A 14,424-nucleotide genomic window follows, 5' to 3' on the forward strand; every position below is an offset into this window, starting at 1 on the left:
TCTTAGGTCTCAGCCTTGGGTGTATATGTATATTTGTACTGTGTGGTGTAGTGGCTAAAGCACTGGGCTGTGACCTGGGAGGCCAGGGTTCAAAATCTCATGCAGCCATGAAGATCACAGGGCAACCTTGGGCCAGTCACTGTCTCTCAGTCTATCCTACCCCACAGAGTAGTTGTGAAGATAGAATGGGGAGTGGAAGAACCATATTTTTGTATGCCACCTTGACTCCTTGGAGGAAAGATGGGTTATAAATATAATAATAAATAGGGATTTTTTTAAAAAAAATGTTTTAAATTTAATATTAGTTGTTTCTCTCAATTGCTTCTTAAACCTGTTCTTATTGTATGATTGGAAATCACCCTGAGGCTTATATGGAAGGAGAATCATCAATTTAAAAAATAAGAAATAAATATAAGAAATGGAATGGCTAGGGCTCCAAGAGCATGGCATGTGAGAAAGAATCACATCTCCACACATAAACAGAGTACTGCCTAAAACTGTCGGCTTTTTTTACACCATATACATTTTTGTTACTGAGTTTAGTGTAGCCTGAGATCCCAATCTGACGATCAGCCTAAGAACCGCTCCTTCCAGTCACACTGGAAATTGCACAAATGGAATGCAGAAGGAATAGAACAAACCCGTCAGACGTGTTCAGGCATCCACTATATCCATGTAATTCAAAATAATAATATTAATTGCATCCACACAAACTAAACAAATGGGCTACAGACTTTTAGCTCTTGATACATTCTCCAGTCCTTTTTCAACCCTTTCCTATTTTCTGAGGCCATTGTTTCTTAGTGAGCAAAAATACTGAGTTCACAATACCTCCCACAAACACATTGCCAGAGTGATGAAATCACAAATAACTTATACTTTTCCCAATACGGAAATACATTTCTCCTCCCCCCCCTCCAAAAAAGGTTGCCAGATTTGGTCATGGAAGATCCAGGCTCAAATCTCTGCTGAGCCATAACATTCATCTGAGTAGCTTTAGGCAAGTTACTGTCGAACTTAACACATTACACAGGAATGTGAAAAAGAAAAGTAAGAATATATTATAAACTCACCTTGAATTCATGAAATAGGACAAAAATGATGGCCTCCCCCCCTGACCCATTTCAGTACACTCTCCAGTTTTTTTTTGAATGTTTGTGTGATTTTATCCCACCTCTGTCATTAACAACTCACTTGGCATTTTATGCTAGAGCAGTGGTGTCCAAACTTTTTTCCAAAGAGGGCCAGATTTGATGAAGGGCCATGAGGGCCAACCAAAGGGCCGACCAAAATTGTTGAGCTTTTTTAGGATTGAAGTCGTTAAGCTTTTTAAAGGATTTTACGGCGAGCCAGATTACAGATTAGGCCCCCCAAAAAGACTTTGGACATGCCTGTGCTAGAGAGTGCATGGGTAGCGAGTGAGCTGCCACCCTATTGGCTCAGGGCTAGGCAGAGGGAGGCCTCAGCCCATCCAACTCCCTCCAGTGCAATGGATCAGAGAGTTGGGTTGCACCCTTTTCCAACACAGATAATAACGCAGCATAATATATTCCTTTTCTTCCAAAAGCCAGCTCGTATTCAGAGTGGCATTCAGTTTCTGCTTCTTAATATTTGTAGTTGTTAACTGCATGCTACCACATAAGCAATGAGCATAGCAATCCTAACTCGCGTTTATACTCTGTTTGGGGACAAGGTGAAATATCCTGGAGATCTGCTTGTATAGTACAGAGACTGCCACATCCAATTCCCTATGGGAATCTTACCTCCACTGACTAAAATAGAAGGGAATGGACTGTGCCCATAGTTAAATGAACCATTACTGCGACCATGCTAGGGAAACAAAGGGGCTTTGTATCACGCCCACACCTACCCATGGCACTACCCACTTTCCTCCTCTCTCCTGGTCGAACATTGCTGATGGAGCGCCAATGCTGGTAGAACATCGATGCCAGCAGAGCTTTCCACTGGTGCAAGTGTTGTTCTGCTAGTGTAGGTCTACCTTCAAAAACATGCAAAGCCCCTGCTAAGTGTGAATAACAACTGGACAAAGCTGGAGGAGATGCATCTTATGCATGTGCTTAAAGCTGAATACTTTGGCATGAACAGCATGCCTGGCTAGTATTGCACTTTCAGAGTTTCCCAAGAGGAAGTAATTCAAATGCTGTGTTATCTACACATCCTCAACAGAGCTAATCCAGGAAACAATCAGCATTTCCCTGTACATGATACTCATTAACAATTCAGGTCAATGCCATGGCAGTATTATGAAACATTAATATTAAAGAATGGTAAGATTTCACACCGTGATTTAACTATTCTCTCTCTCTCTCTCTCTCTCTCTCTCTCTCTCTCTCTCTCTCTCTCTCTCACACACACACACACACACACACACACACACACACACACACACACTTCTAGAGCTGCTTCACACAAGACTTTTTTGCTCCATGAACACCAGTGCTGCAAGGAGAAGGGGCATTTTGGACACATTAGTCTTTTTAATTAAACATAGACATGGTAGAACAGGCACATGGAGTGTTTTTTTCCTTCAAAAAGCCCTCACATCATTTGTACACATTTTCCTACAGAAATACAATATTCATTGAAGACAGATATCCTGTGTGATGTAGACTTCCAAGCTGGGGTTTAGTTTCAATTTAAGTAGTATCAACTGGAGATAAGAACACTCTGAACTTTGCAGAACACTCCCCTCCCCTCACATTTTTGCATTACACACATGGTGACATCATGAGAAACAAGAAGCAACAGAGAAATCAGTGGCCCGATTCCTCTTTTTGCATGGTCTATGTCATGTGTGAATAGGCAACTTGCACACACTTGCTCTATGGTAATATATATGAACTCAACACACATCTGAGTGCAAAGATATGCAAGTCTTTGTACTGCACATTTGACAGGATGGGCAAGACTGTTGCTGCTCAAGAGCAGTAATTCCATGTTAGTTTTGTTATTCTGAAGCAAAGGTGCATATAAAAAGGTGTTCATTTGCACTTTCATTTATTAATGGCAGAGACAAAAGAGATATGTAAAGCATTATAAATTAGTAATTTCTGACATAGCTCAAATACAGTTCTGCACTACCACAGATATCAGGCTCAGCCAGCTATTAAGTGACTGCAGCAATTTATCTTATGGCTTCACAGCAGTGTGTATAATGAACTAAAATAAAATGCTAGGTATCAGGGAAACCTAATTTCCTAAACAGTATTTAAAACATCTAACAATAAGTACATTAACTGGGTAGAGAAAAAAACTATGTGTCATGGCATCTAACTCCTCTCCAGCTTAAGCTACACTGCTATCTATCTAAAGACACACACAGTGAAGTTGTGCTTAGAAATCCCAAGGGGAACTATAGCTCAGAACTTCAATGCTAATTTGCTTTGTCTAGGATTTCCACCCTCTGGCTTGCCAATGGCATTAATGAGCACATCACTTAGTGCATTCATTGCCACCACCTCCGCATTATATCGCAATGGTCAAAGACCTCTATTAATACCTTCCAGCGTTCTGAAAGTGTTTGCAGTGTGGTCACAACTTGAGATCAAGGTCCCAGTGTACTTGGTCTGACTCCTCTGCTTCCTCCCTCCCACGCTGGAGTCTCGGCTGCAGAATAACTCCTTTTGTTGCCTTACTGTACAGTTTCCAGCCTCGTCTTTCCCCGTACATTTGGAAACACATTTTTAGAGCTGAATTTGGGATTAGGGCCCCTTGCTGGTCTCGAGGCAAACTGTATGAGACTACATCGTAGAAAGATTGGATTCAATTTTGCATCAACCAAGTAATGCTTCAGTGTACTGAAAATATTTGCATTCATGGACTTGAAGCTTTACCCTGAGAACCTGAAATATCTTGCAGCTAGCTTATTGGGTAAGAATCCTCAACAACTTTTCCCTTTTTCTTCAGAGAATAAACCTACTGAATTACCACCTCCAGGATCAGGAGGCTACAGTCCATTTTCTTCTGCCACTATGCTAGAAGGAGTGTGTGTGTTTAAAACTTGCAGCCCCAAGTTCTGCTTTCAAGAAAGAGATGTGGAATGGGTGAACACTCAGTAACTTAAATTATACTTGGGTATGATTAATGTCACTGATTCCCATCTGGCCAGTTTTGCGATTTGGGCATCACACTAGAGCAGGGATGGGGGACCAGGTACTGCTGGAGTCCAATTCACATCTGTCCCAGTTAGCATTGCCAGTGGTCAGGGAGTTGGAGTCCAATTAACATCTGGAAGGCCAAAGGCTAGCCACTTCTGCACATATAGGATGCACATATGGGCTTGACTAACTGGCAGATTTGAGTCTTGGCCTCAGATTTAACACCTAACTCAACCCTATTAACCTGATGTATTGGTTGCATTTGTAACCCTCTGTTCCTCCAAGGGGTTCAGGGCTGCTATTCGTGAGGTCATCATATTTTAGCCACATGACAAAACCTGTGAGATAGTATAAGCTGAGAGATAATGGTAGGTCCAAAGTCACCAAATAAACTTCACAGTTGAGATGGGACCTGAAGCTAGATTTTCTACATCCAAATAGAGCCTTCCAGTGTGGGAAAATTAGCTCCTAACAACTCTGGTGACTATAAAGGGCAGACCAAACAGGAAGGTTTTATTTGATCACTGGCAATTTAGCTGTTTTCAGATATCACATTACTGGCTCTTCAAATTATTTGGTTAGAATGTGGTTCAAGAATAGGTGATGAGAAAAATTGATTCTTCCTTCTCACTTGCACTTTGAGAAGAAGACCTGGTTTCCTCAAACCAGTTTTCTGTGACATCCTAACAGGCAAACTGTGGTTGAATTGATCCCTCCAAACCAGGATTGCAAACCATATTTTGATGAGCAAAGAGGAAGCTGTCTTGTATCAGGTCAAACTATTTGTCTCACTGCCCTAATATCATCTTGACAGGGGCTCTCCATTTCTATCTTGAACAATAGTTGCCATGTTCAGGTGTTACATTCTAGACCCTCAAATTGTGATTTGCTGAGGGACTGTAGCTCATTCCCAGGTTCAATGCCTGCCACTGCCAGTTAAAAGGCTCAGATGGCAGGTGATGGAATATACCTTTGCCTATATTATCTTGCAGGACTTTCACAAGGACAAAACAATATATTTATAATACTTGTAAAGGTGTTCACTGTGCACCTCTCATGCTTTAAATATCAGGAGCTGTAAAACTCAGGCTGGAAAAGACAAAATTTCTACCTAGAAAATGCCCAAATGGCTATGACAATTGTTTTTTTTTAATGCTAAAAATATAATGTCGACCTGCAATTTATACCAAACCACCATGAATACTTCAGCTTCTAAAACAGGGGGAAACAGATAGTGCTCTTACAGCTTTGGGAAATTACGTACTCCTAATTAATCATTGCACAAATATGATAACGTAAATTGAATACCAACACAGACATATTAGTGGTCATTATAATCTCCCAAAGTGCAGAGTATGCTCTTCTGTTCTGCATCTAACATAGAATCAATGTGCACATATTTGTGTGTTGTGTGTTGTACAGACATAACCCAAGAGATCCTAGCAGGAGATCCTAGCAGGAGATCTCCCAGTAAGTACCATTTAGAACTCCCATAAGACTCACTTGGCTTTTTCTCTAAACTTGTGTGTGTGTGTGTGTGTGTGTGTGTGTGTGTGTGTAGGAATAAAACTGAAGATCAACAGGGCCGAGTCCAATTCTAACACGCTTAACTTTCTGACTTAGATGTTACACCCTCTTCTCAAATTTTCCTGAATATTAATAATGTTATCTTGACTACAGATGAACTTGCTCAAATGAGAGGTCAAGCATACATAGCCACATCCAAAGTACATAGGAACATAGAACTATGCCTTGTACTTAAACAACCCATCAATCCATGTAGCTCAGGACTGTTTACTCTAGATTGGTGGCAGCAGCCCTCTATGGTTTCACAAACTGGGAACATTTTCCAGTCCTACTTGGAGGTGCCAGGGATTGAACCTGGAACTTCCTGCATGTAAACCAGTGCTCTACCACTGAGCTACTGCCCTTACACAGTGATAGACCGCCATCTTGGATAGGCCCAGGCAGTAAGTGCACCTCCCTGGAAAACAATTACTTATTTTTCTAAAGTGATTGTGGCAACAGGAAATAGCTTGTGGCATTTAACCGTTAAGGTACATCCAGAACAAACATGGAAACTGCTAGATGTCATTCTAAATGGCTAAGACACTCTAACATACAAGATTGGGAAGAGGAAGAGAGAGAGAGGCACAGTCTACAGACACTGCAGTCAGAATTTATGTTGGGTAGTAGCTTCTGACATTACTCTGTTTAACAGTGCTATGGCCTCCCTATTTGCAGGGCTTAAAGAAAAAAGCAACAACATTTCATTTGAATCATGTTATTTCTCATGGCTGCTGCATAGCTTTTAAATCAAGGAATCATTAGTCTTTTCTGTTTCCATGTAAATGCTGATAATCTTCATCAGTGTTGAGGGGTTTCAATAATAGTCCATACAGCCCCTATGTAGCCCAAGACATTCTGTGGAGTGAATGAAGCAGCTGCTCCCTCATCAATTAAGATCTAAGGGGTCGGAGGGGAGGGAGAGGGGAGGGGATTGCACAACAAAAGAATCTCTGTCTAAAATTTGGAGGCAATTAAACAGATCGGAAAAGAACATTGCTTATTGAAGGTGGTTCCCTCTTTGAAAAAGTCATCGTAGATATCTTGCACTGATTCACAGAGACTTCAGCATGGGTTTGGGGGAAATGTACACAGTAAGTTGCAGTTTAAATACCATCAGACTAAGAAAACTCAGCAACCCAAAATTACTTCTCCCACAGAGCACAGTTGCTCAACTGCCATGTATATTAAAAAAGGGTTTAACCATAAATCATTTCAACTAGGGATAAATATTAGTTTAGGGGCTACCTTAACGTTGAATGTTATTTCCTCCATGACGTAAACTCGTTCAGGAAATGCTTTAGCCACCTCCTCCACACTGTTAAAATACTGCACTGGCTCCTTAATATCACGGTCTTGTTCCAGCAGCTTAAACTGCCCTGAAAACAGATGATAAAATAGAAGAGCAATAAGATATTTATATTGGACGGCTGTTTCTGTGGCAACTGCTAACGCATTCCCTACGCTATTTAACTTGGTCAGTTTCCTCCAATTATTAACAGTTAGGCAATGGAAGAACAGATTGCACAACTCTTTGCGAACCTGAAAAGGAAAGAGTTACCAAGCTTTGCTAAACTGGAATTAGAAGAATGTGTGTGGGCCGACGTGAAATTTAATAGAATTTACAGGCAGGCTCTCTGGAAGTGGACTGAAAACACGAATGCATTCTCATGGTAGAATTACACACAGGTTTCTGCACATTTAGAACTTTCCCCAACATGTTACAGTACTTTATGAGTTAAAAGCACAAACTCAATTTTTACAGGAAAATACACCAGAAAAAGAAAAGCACAGATGTGTAAGAACTGAAGAAAATTCACTGGCCAGTTCACAGATTGTTCCCAAGAGCCCCTTTTGAGGGGCACAAAGCTTAGGGATATTCACCAGTTTCCAGAATTTCTGTTCTGCTGCTTCACAAAACATTCCATTTTTGAAGCCACTCTCATGTATTATCCAGATGGTCACATACTGGCGTAAATTGTCAAGTCACTAGAGTTCTGTGAAAACAGGCAATGTTATTACTGTTTATCACAATGCAGTGATATGCTTTCTGGTTGTTTTCTACTATGATGCCAATCAGCCCCAGGCAGCATGGCCAATGATCAGGGTGATGGGCATTGTAGTCCAAAACATATGGAGAACAGGATCCCAGCAAGATGGCTTTTGGGAAACCTAAGTCTTTCTTTCCCATGCTTGATACTTACTGTATATGGGCAGTACAAGCTAGCCTGGAAATAAAGCCTGTTGACATCACAAAATACTCACAAAGGGTGTATCTGCTCCACATACCCATACTCTGTATATAAATTTGGGGTCACATATGGGAAGTTCATTTAAATAAAATCTAATTGCATTATGTCTTGATGTAACCAAATAGAACTAGCACAATACAGTGTGTTTTTTGTGTGTGTTTTTTTACAAACTGGGAATGTATGGTAAGGATTTACTTTTGCTTGAAATAAGATCTGGATGGTAAAAGCACCATTGTTTGGGGCCTATTTACATGAACATTTTATCAGTGGTAACAGCCAGCACATGAAACTGATATATTGCATGAATCAATTCCTACAATTCAACCATGGTACTAGCTTTGCTATAATGTGGACACAATATCAATCAATGAAGATAAGCTTATCAAATGATAAGATTAATTTGTAATAAGTACCACCAATGCAATACTATGGATTTGACGTCCGTGACTGTAATTTATAGAAACTAATTATCAGCAACATGCACTTAAAATATCAATAGAGTGCGGTAGAATGTAGCAGTCACGAACTCACCAATAATTTAAATCTTTTTTCATATAGGTATATACACCCCCCCACCCCGACTTACCACAAACCTGAATTCAATACTACTTCCTAAGTGCGCAAGCAGTTATCTGAAATATTATTTGGAATATTATTATTCTACACTAACAGATTAAAAAACATTTGCAAAAACAATACTTGAGATTACCACGCTCCCCAACAGGGTGGATAAAAATCAATGATTTTTTTAAAAAAAATCAAAAAAATCGGATTTTTTTGATTTAAATCGATTTTTTTGATTTAAATTGGATTTTTTTAAATAAAATGCTTTTTGAGGAAAACATATTACCATCCAAAGGTTATTCCATCATGAAATAAAGATTAGTTTTTTAATTATGTAGTATAAGGTTGGATATGTTTAATTTTGGGGGTAAATAAATTCCATTAATCCATTCACCTCTTCCAGAGGTTTTTGTAAGATTATTGGGCAGTTTCTCTGCCTACAAGATATTATCACAGGTGCTTGGTTTACTTTTGCAGTTCTCAAAACTGAATTTGACTCAACAGAGATCACATGCCTCTTCTTCATAGCAAAAATGTTATAACATGAACAGAGTTGAGAAATAGACCTTAATCCTATTGTTCTACAAACCTATGAATACAGAAACAACCCCTTCAGTGCTAAGTTTCAAGAAGTTCAGTGAATAGAATAGAAACAATATTTTTCTGATTGTTTGGAGTGGACAGTATTTAAGTTTTTCATGTGTAGGCTGGGCTGACAGTCTAAGTTTCTTAAAATATATATATTTTGTTTTTGTTTAGCCAAATTAGTTAACAAACATGGATGTTTGTTTAAGCAAATAACATTTGCTGAAATGTTATTGTTTCAGTTGAATAAATCTATTTAAATTGTTATTATTAAGGTAATGATTATTTTTCTCCTTCCTAAGTACAACAGTAAAGTTGTCCAAATATAAATGATTAACCTATTAAACTGGGGATAAAAAAACTAATATGAAAAGTTGTTATTCTAAAAATCTTCACCTACTTGCATAATAAAGTTATACCAGCAAGAATTAGTCTTTATGATTTAAATCAACTATGATTTAAATCAAGCCTTACTGACTAGTGATTTAAATCGTGATTTAAATCGTGATTTAAATCAGTTTGATTTAAATCAAATCCACCCTGCTCCCCAATATGCTGAAAACAGTTGGCTATCCTAGGACTAATTTATATGTTCATTTTTGTCACTGTGTAGCTTTTTGCTGTTTCCCCCTGATATAGAGAACATAAGAAGAACCTGCTGGATCAGACCAATGGCTCATCTAGTCCAGCATATCCTGTTCTCATTTCTCATAGTGACTAAACCAGATGACTCTGGGAAACTTGCAAGCAGGATTCGAACACAGGAGCTCTCTTCCCAAGCACGCTCTTTCAAATGTGCTTCCACGTTCACAGCAACCCAGGACCAAATCCTCCTTCTATTCAGTGTGGAATCTCATTTACGTGCCATGAACCTTTAGTTGGCAGATAATAATATAAAGGAAAAAAATAGAGATATACAATACAGATTGCATATAAAGTATAATGTTGATTGAAAATCCTGTGGGAAACAACAGCAAGTGCACTGTCCTGTTATTTTGAGTGAAAACAGACTACCCACTTAGCAAATATTCCTATTTAAGAAATCTTGCATGGCTATGCTAAGTAGATGGGGCTTCAAGTCTCTGGGTGAGCTGTATCTTGCTAGAAATACTATGGTATGGAAAAGTAACCACATATGGTATTGTACAGCAGGGACTATGGTTGGGTTCTCACAACGTGGCAAGCCAAAGTATGGTTTACCAAGATTGTGCAAACATGCAGGCTCCCAGAGACGAGCTCACAGCTGTTCTGCTCCTCGCAGGTCCTTTTTGCTCCCCAGCTGCACTGAGCGATGCCAGATTTGGCATAGTGAGTCATCTGAATCCAGGCCTATGGTTAAAACTCACTCATTGACCACAAGCTCCAACCAACTTTAATTCTGCTCTCTGGGAGCCTGCACAATTCCAGTAAGCTATAGTTTACTGTATCATGTGAACCAAGCTGATGTGGCAAACAGTTTGCTTTCACCCACTCTTAACTGCACCATATTTGACATGCGCGCACATACATAATACATATATACAAATATATATTGAAATTGTTGCAACTGTTCAGCATACTAATGCCATGCTACAGAGAACAGAGTTGGGGGGTTGGCAGCAAACTCCCACTTCCTCTGCTTTTATTCATTTGCTGAAAAGTCTTGCTGAGTTTGCTACTCCTACATCAGAGTCTCCTTTTTAAAATATGAAGGCTTAGTTCATTCATTGACATCTTGCTTATAGTGCATTCTTCTGTGCCTTTCAGGTTTTGACCCTGGTCCATGTTAAACAGGCTGCGGTGGAAGTGTAGGATGCTGTATAGTAAAAAATTCCATTTGACAGGGACAGTTATGTAAACATTTCTGCTTCTGCCTGGAACTCTGGATAGAACAAGCAAGCCTTGAAAGAAGAACTGCTTTCGAAAGCAGGATTTTTGAATATGTACATAGAGCAACCCCATGTAAAAGACTGCTTTTGTTTCACAAGGAGGAAGCTTTTAAATTTACTGAATGGGAGGATTTAATTCCAAAAAAAGAAAAGAGTCTATATGGCTATATACATTAGTTTTTGGCAATATGTATTCATAGTACATTATAATGTGGGAAGAAATTAATTCCAGTTTAACCAGCATTCTAAAACCCAGTAGCCATAATAAAGCGTGTACATACATTAAAAGAGTTTGTTTTATATAAAAAAGGTTCTCCTGTGTATTCTTGAACACAGGCAGTGTTCGATTTATTGTAGCGTGCATACTGTATACATTTTTCTCTCATAGAACACCTACAGTAGAATGAATCTGGGAAACATTTTCCCTTCAGGGTCCTTCCAACTCTACAATTCTATCAGCAAAACAAGTTGCAATGAATCTATTCCTTTCTCCTAAAACTCAAGAGATGAGACAATTATTAACACTCATTGAATGCACTGGATAAACATTATAAAAATATAGATGTAAGAATTGTGAATGTGCACATTTCTCTACGATTGGGGCCTGCAACGTGATGTTGCAGCATGTCACAATTTCTGTTTAGTGTTCAAGCCAGCCAGCCAGCCAGCCTTGCATTGCCTTTCTACATGATATGCCGTTCCATTCCCCTCTCCCATCCACCTCCCTCACTTCACCCCTCAACAGTCAATTCTCCATGGCTATTGAACACATTTGGTTCCTATTGGCTTCTTCTGTCCCCCCACTCTGGCTAGGTCCCCCCCCCCAACCATATTTTTGTACTTTTGCAAATCATGACATTTTCCTGTGCGTGGGTGGTGCCTTTTTGACTACATAAGCACTAGCACTGACATTTGAACAGGATCTTTTTAGAAGCTATTTTAAGACACTTTAAAACTGTTTCAGATACAGTAACAGTTTACAATAAAATAGCTGGAAGCACATGGAACCATCTTTTTACATGACTGTAACCAATCCTGCAGGACAAGCCCTCTTAACATTGGCTGAAGTTATAAAACGGGCCAGCAAACTTTTTTGGCAGGGGGCCGGTACACTGTCCCTCAGACCTTGTGGGGGGCTGGATTATATTTTGGGGGTGGAAATGAACGAATTCCTATGCCCCACAAATAACCCAGAGATGCATTTTAAATAAAAGCACACATTCTACTCATGTAAAAACACCAGGCAGGCCCCACAATTAATCCATAGATACATTGTAAATAAAAGGACACATTCTACTCATGTAAAAACACGCTGATTCCCGGACCATCTGCGGGCCAGATTTAGAAAGCGATGGGGCCGGATCCAGCCCCCAGGCCTTAGTTTGCCTACCCATGTTATAAAAGGACAGTAGAGGAACATAGAAAAAAAGACAATGTAGCACCAACAGGAAAGGCAGATTTCCTTCCTGGTGCTAGGCTCTCATTTATCACCTTGGTTGCAGAAATGTTACTTAGAAGGACTTCTTAAGTAGCCTTTAATTGCTGTCATCCCAATAAAAATGAAAGCCTGGGCCTAATGCAACATCACCACTTTCCTAACCTATCTTACCTACACCTTTGAAGGTGACTCGGAAACTGCAATTAATCCAGAATGTGGCAGCTAGACTGGTGACTGGGAGTGGCCGCCGAGACCATATAACACCTGCCCTGATAGACCTGCATTGGCCCCCAGTACATTTCCGAGCACAATTCAAAGTGTTGGTGCTGACCTTTAAAGCCCTAAACGGCCTCGGTCCAGTATACCTGAAGGAGTGTCTCCACCCCCATCGTTCAGCCCAGACATGGGGGTCCAGCGTCAAGGGCCTTCTGGCGGTTCCCTCACTGCAAGAAGTGAGGTTACAGGGAACCAGGCAGAGGGAAATAAGCAACTATCTTACTTTTAAAAGACATCTGAAGGCAGCCCTGTTTAGGGAAATTTTTAATGTTTAATGCTGTATTGTGTTTTTAATATTCGATTTTGAGCCACCCAGGGTGGCTGGGGAAACCCAGCCAGATGGGCGGAGTATAAATAATAAATAATAATTATTATTACACTTTTGACTGATTAGTTTCGCTAGGTCATGGAGATGTGGCATACATAGGAAGCTGCCTTACACAGAGTCAGACTGGAGGTCTGCAATACATAGCCTGGAGTTGGCTATTCCCTGATCTGAAACATCACCTGTCTGGTCTCTGGTTGCCATTGGTTCAGCTGCTCCACTGTCACAAAAAACTTTACAAGCCTTGGGCATTGCTTGGGGAGAATGGGAAAACCTTTAATTCAGAGTTCTGAGCTTTGCTGCCAACTTAGGGCTAAAATTTAAGTGTTGGAGTGAATTCACTCCAGCACAAGGACAGGATGAATTGTTTCATAGCCTTTACTTGAAAATGGGGGGGGGCGCACTTCAAATATAATACAAATGATAGAATCTCTGACATACTTTGCAAGAAGTCTAGATCATTCTTCCCACCACCACCATTTCACAGCTATATATATATATATATATATATATATATATATATATATATATTCAGTACCATAGCAAGCAGGCATAGAATCTCTAGTTACGGTACTTACTCAGAAAGTCTCAACCTGTTAAAGCTCATATCTCACTCCTCGCTATGAAATCCGAACCATTATAAGGTATTGTTCTGAGTTCGAAACAAACGTAAGCCGGGACAGACTCATTAACAACAGGAAGCTGAACTTGCTGATTCTAAGGGCTTCCAATTTGTTGTGCTTGTGGTCGCAAAGACACTACCAGAGACTGGCTGAGTTGATGGGCTGTCATAAAATCTCCATGAACATCCAATCTGCTTAGGGCAGGGTTGGAGAGCCCTCCAGATGTTGCTGGGGCTGATGGGAGGATGGAGTCCAATCACATCTGGCGGGCCAAGGGTTTCCCATCCATGGCTTAGGGGATAATAAAGCTGTCTACCTTCTGTGAGGAAATGGGGTATTTTTCTGTTTGGGTGGAGTTATACTTCACACAGGCCTTTGGGACAGAGACAGCTTTGTGAGGGAGGCTGGAGAACTAGGAAGGAGTCCAAATATTCTAAAGAAGGTCCAAGGATTGGACGAAGCCCAGGAGCAACATGGAGAGTGCAGGGCGGCCACGCAGGTCAAGCAGCAGATAAATTTCACAGTAGATATGAGCTATCCAACCAGTTCTTTGGCTGAAGGCACCTAGAGTCTTCCTCTAATAAGCATGAAGAATGCTGGACAGCCTTTGCCTTGGGGGACTGATTTGGCCATGATTGCAAACTAATTGAGAAACAGACGAGCATTCACTTTTTAATAATATGATGCATTATATTGGACTCCTGCCAATGAGATTTGCAAAACAGGCTTCCTGGCAATGAGCATTAACATCTAAAGCCAACAAGGTACAGAAACACAAAATAGCACTTGACATCTGAAACTGCATTTCC

The 14,424-nt window shown here is 40.2% G+C and overlaps 1 protein-coding gene across 4 annotated transcripts in view; it reads right to left on the minus strand.

The window, feature by feature from the left end:
- The window catches only part of GAREM1 (GRB2 associated regulator of MAPK1 subtype 1), an 82,656-nt gene that overhangs the window by 15,812 nt on the left and 52,420 nt on the right, over positions 1-14,424 (minus strand). For 2 of the 4 annotated variants that reach the window (XM_035124833.3, XM_035124832.3), the window contains exon 3: positions 6,933-7,063. The exons of 1 other annotated variant lie outside the window; for it this stretch is intronic. In XM_035124833.3, the coding sequence (XP_034980724.3) occupies positions 6,933-6,959 (27 nt within the window). In that variant the 5' untranslated portion in view covers positions 6,960-7,063. Of the gene's footprint in view, positions 1-6,932; positions 7,064-7,568; positions 7,682-14,424 lie in introns of all 4 variants that reach the window. One more of the 4 variants, XM_088675439.1, reaches the window with a different exon arrangement.

This window comes from Zootoca vivipara, chromosome 8 (genome assembly GCF_965207765.1).
Source record: "Zootoca vivipara chromosome 8, rZooViv2.hap1.1, whole genome shotgun sequence".
NCBI classification, from domain to species: Eukaryota; Metazoa; Chordata; class Lepidosauria; order Squamata; family Lacertidae; genus Zootoca; species Zootoca vivipara.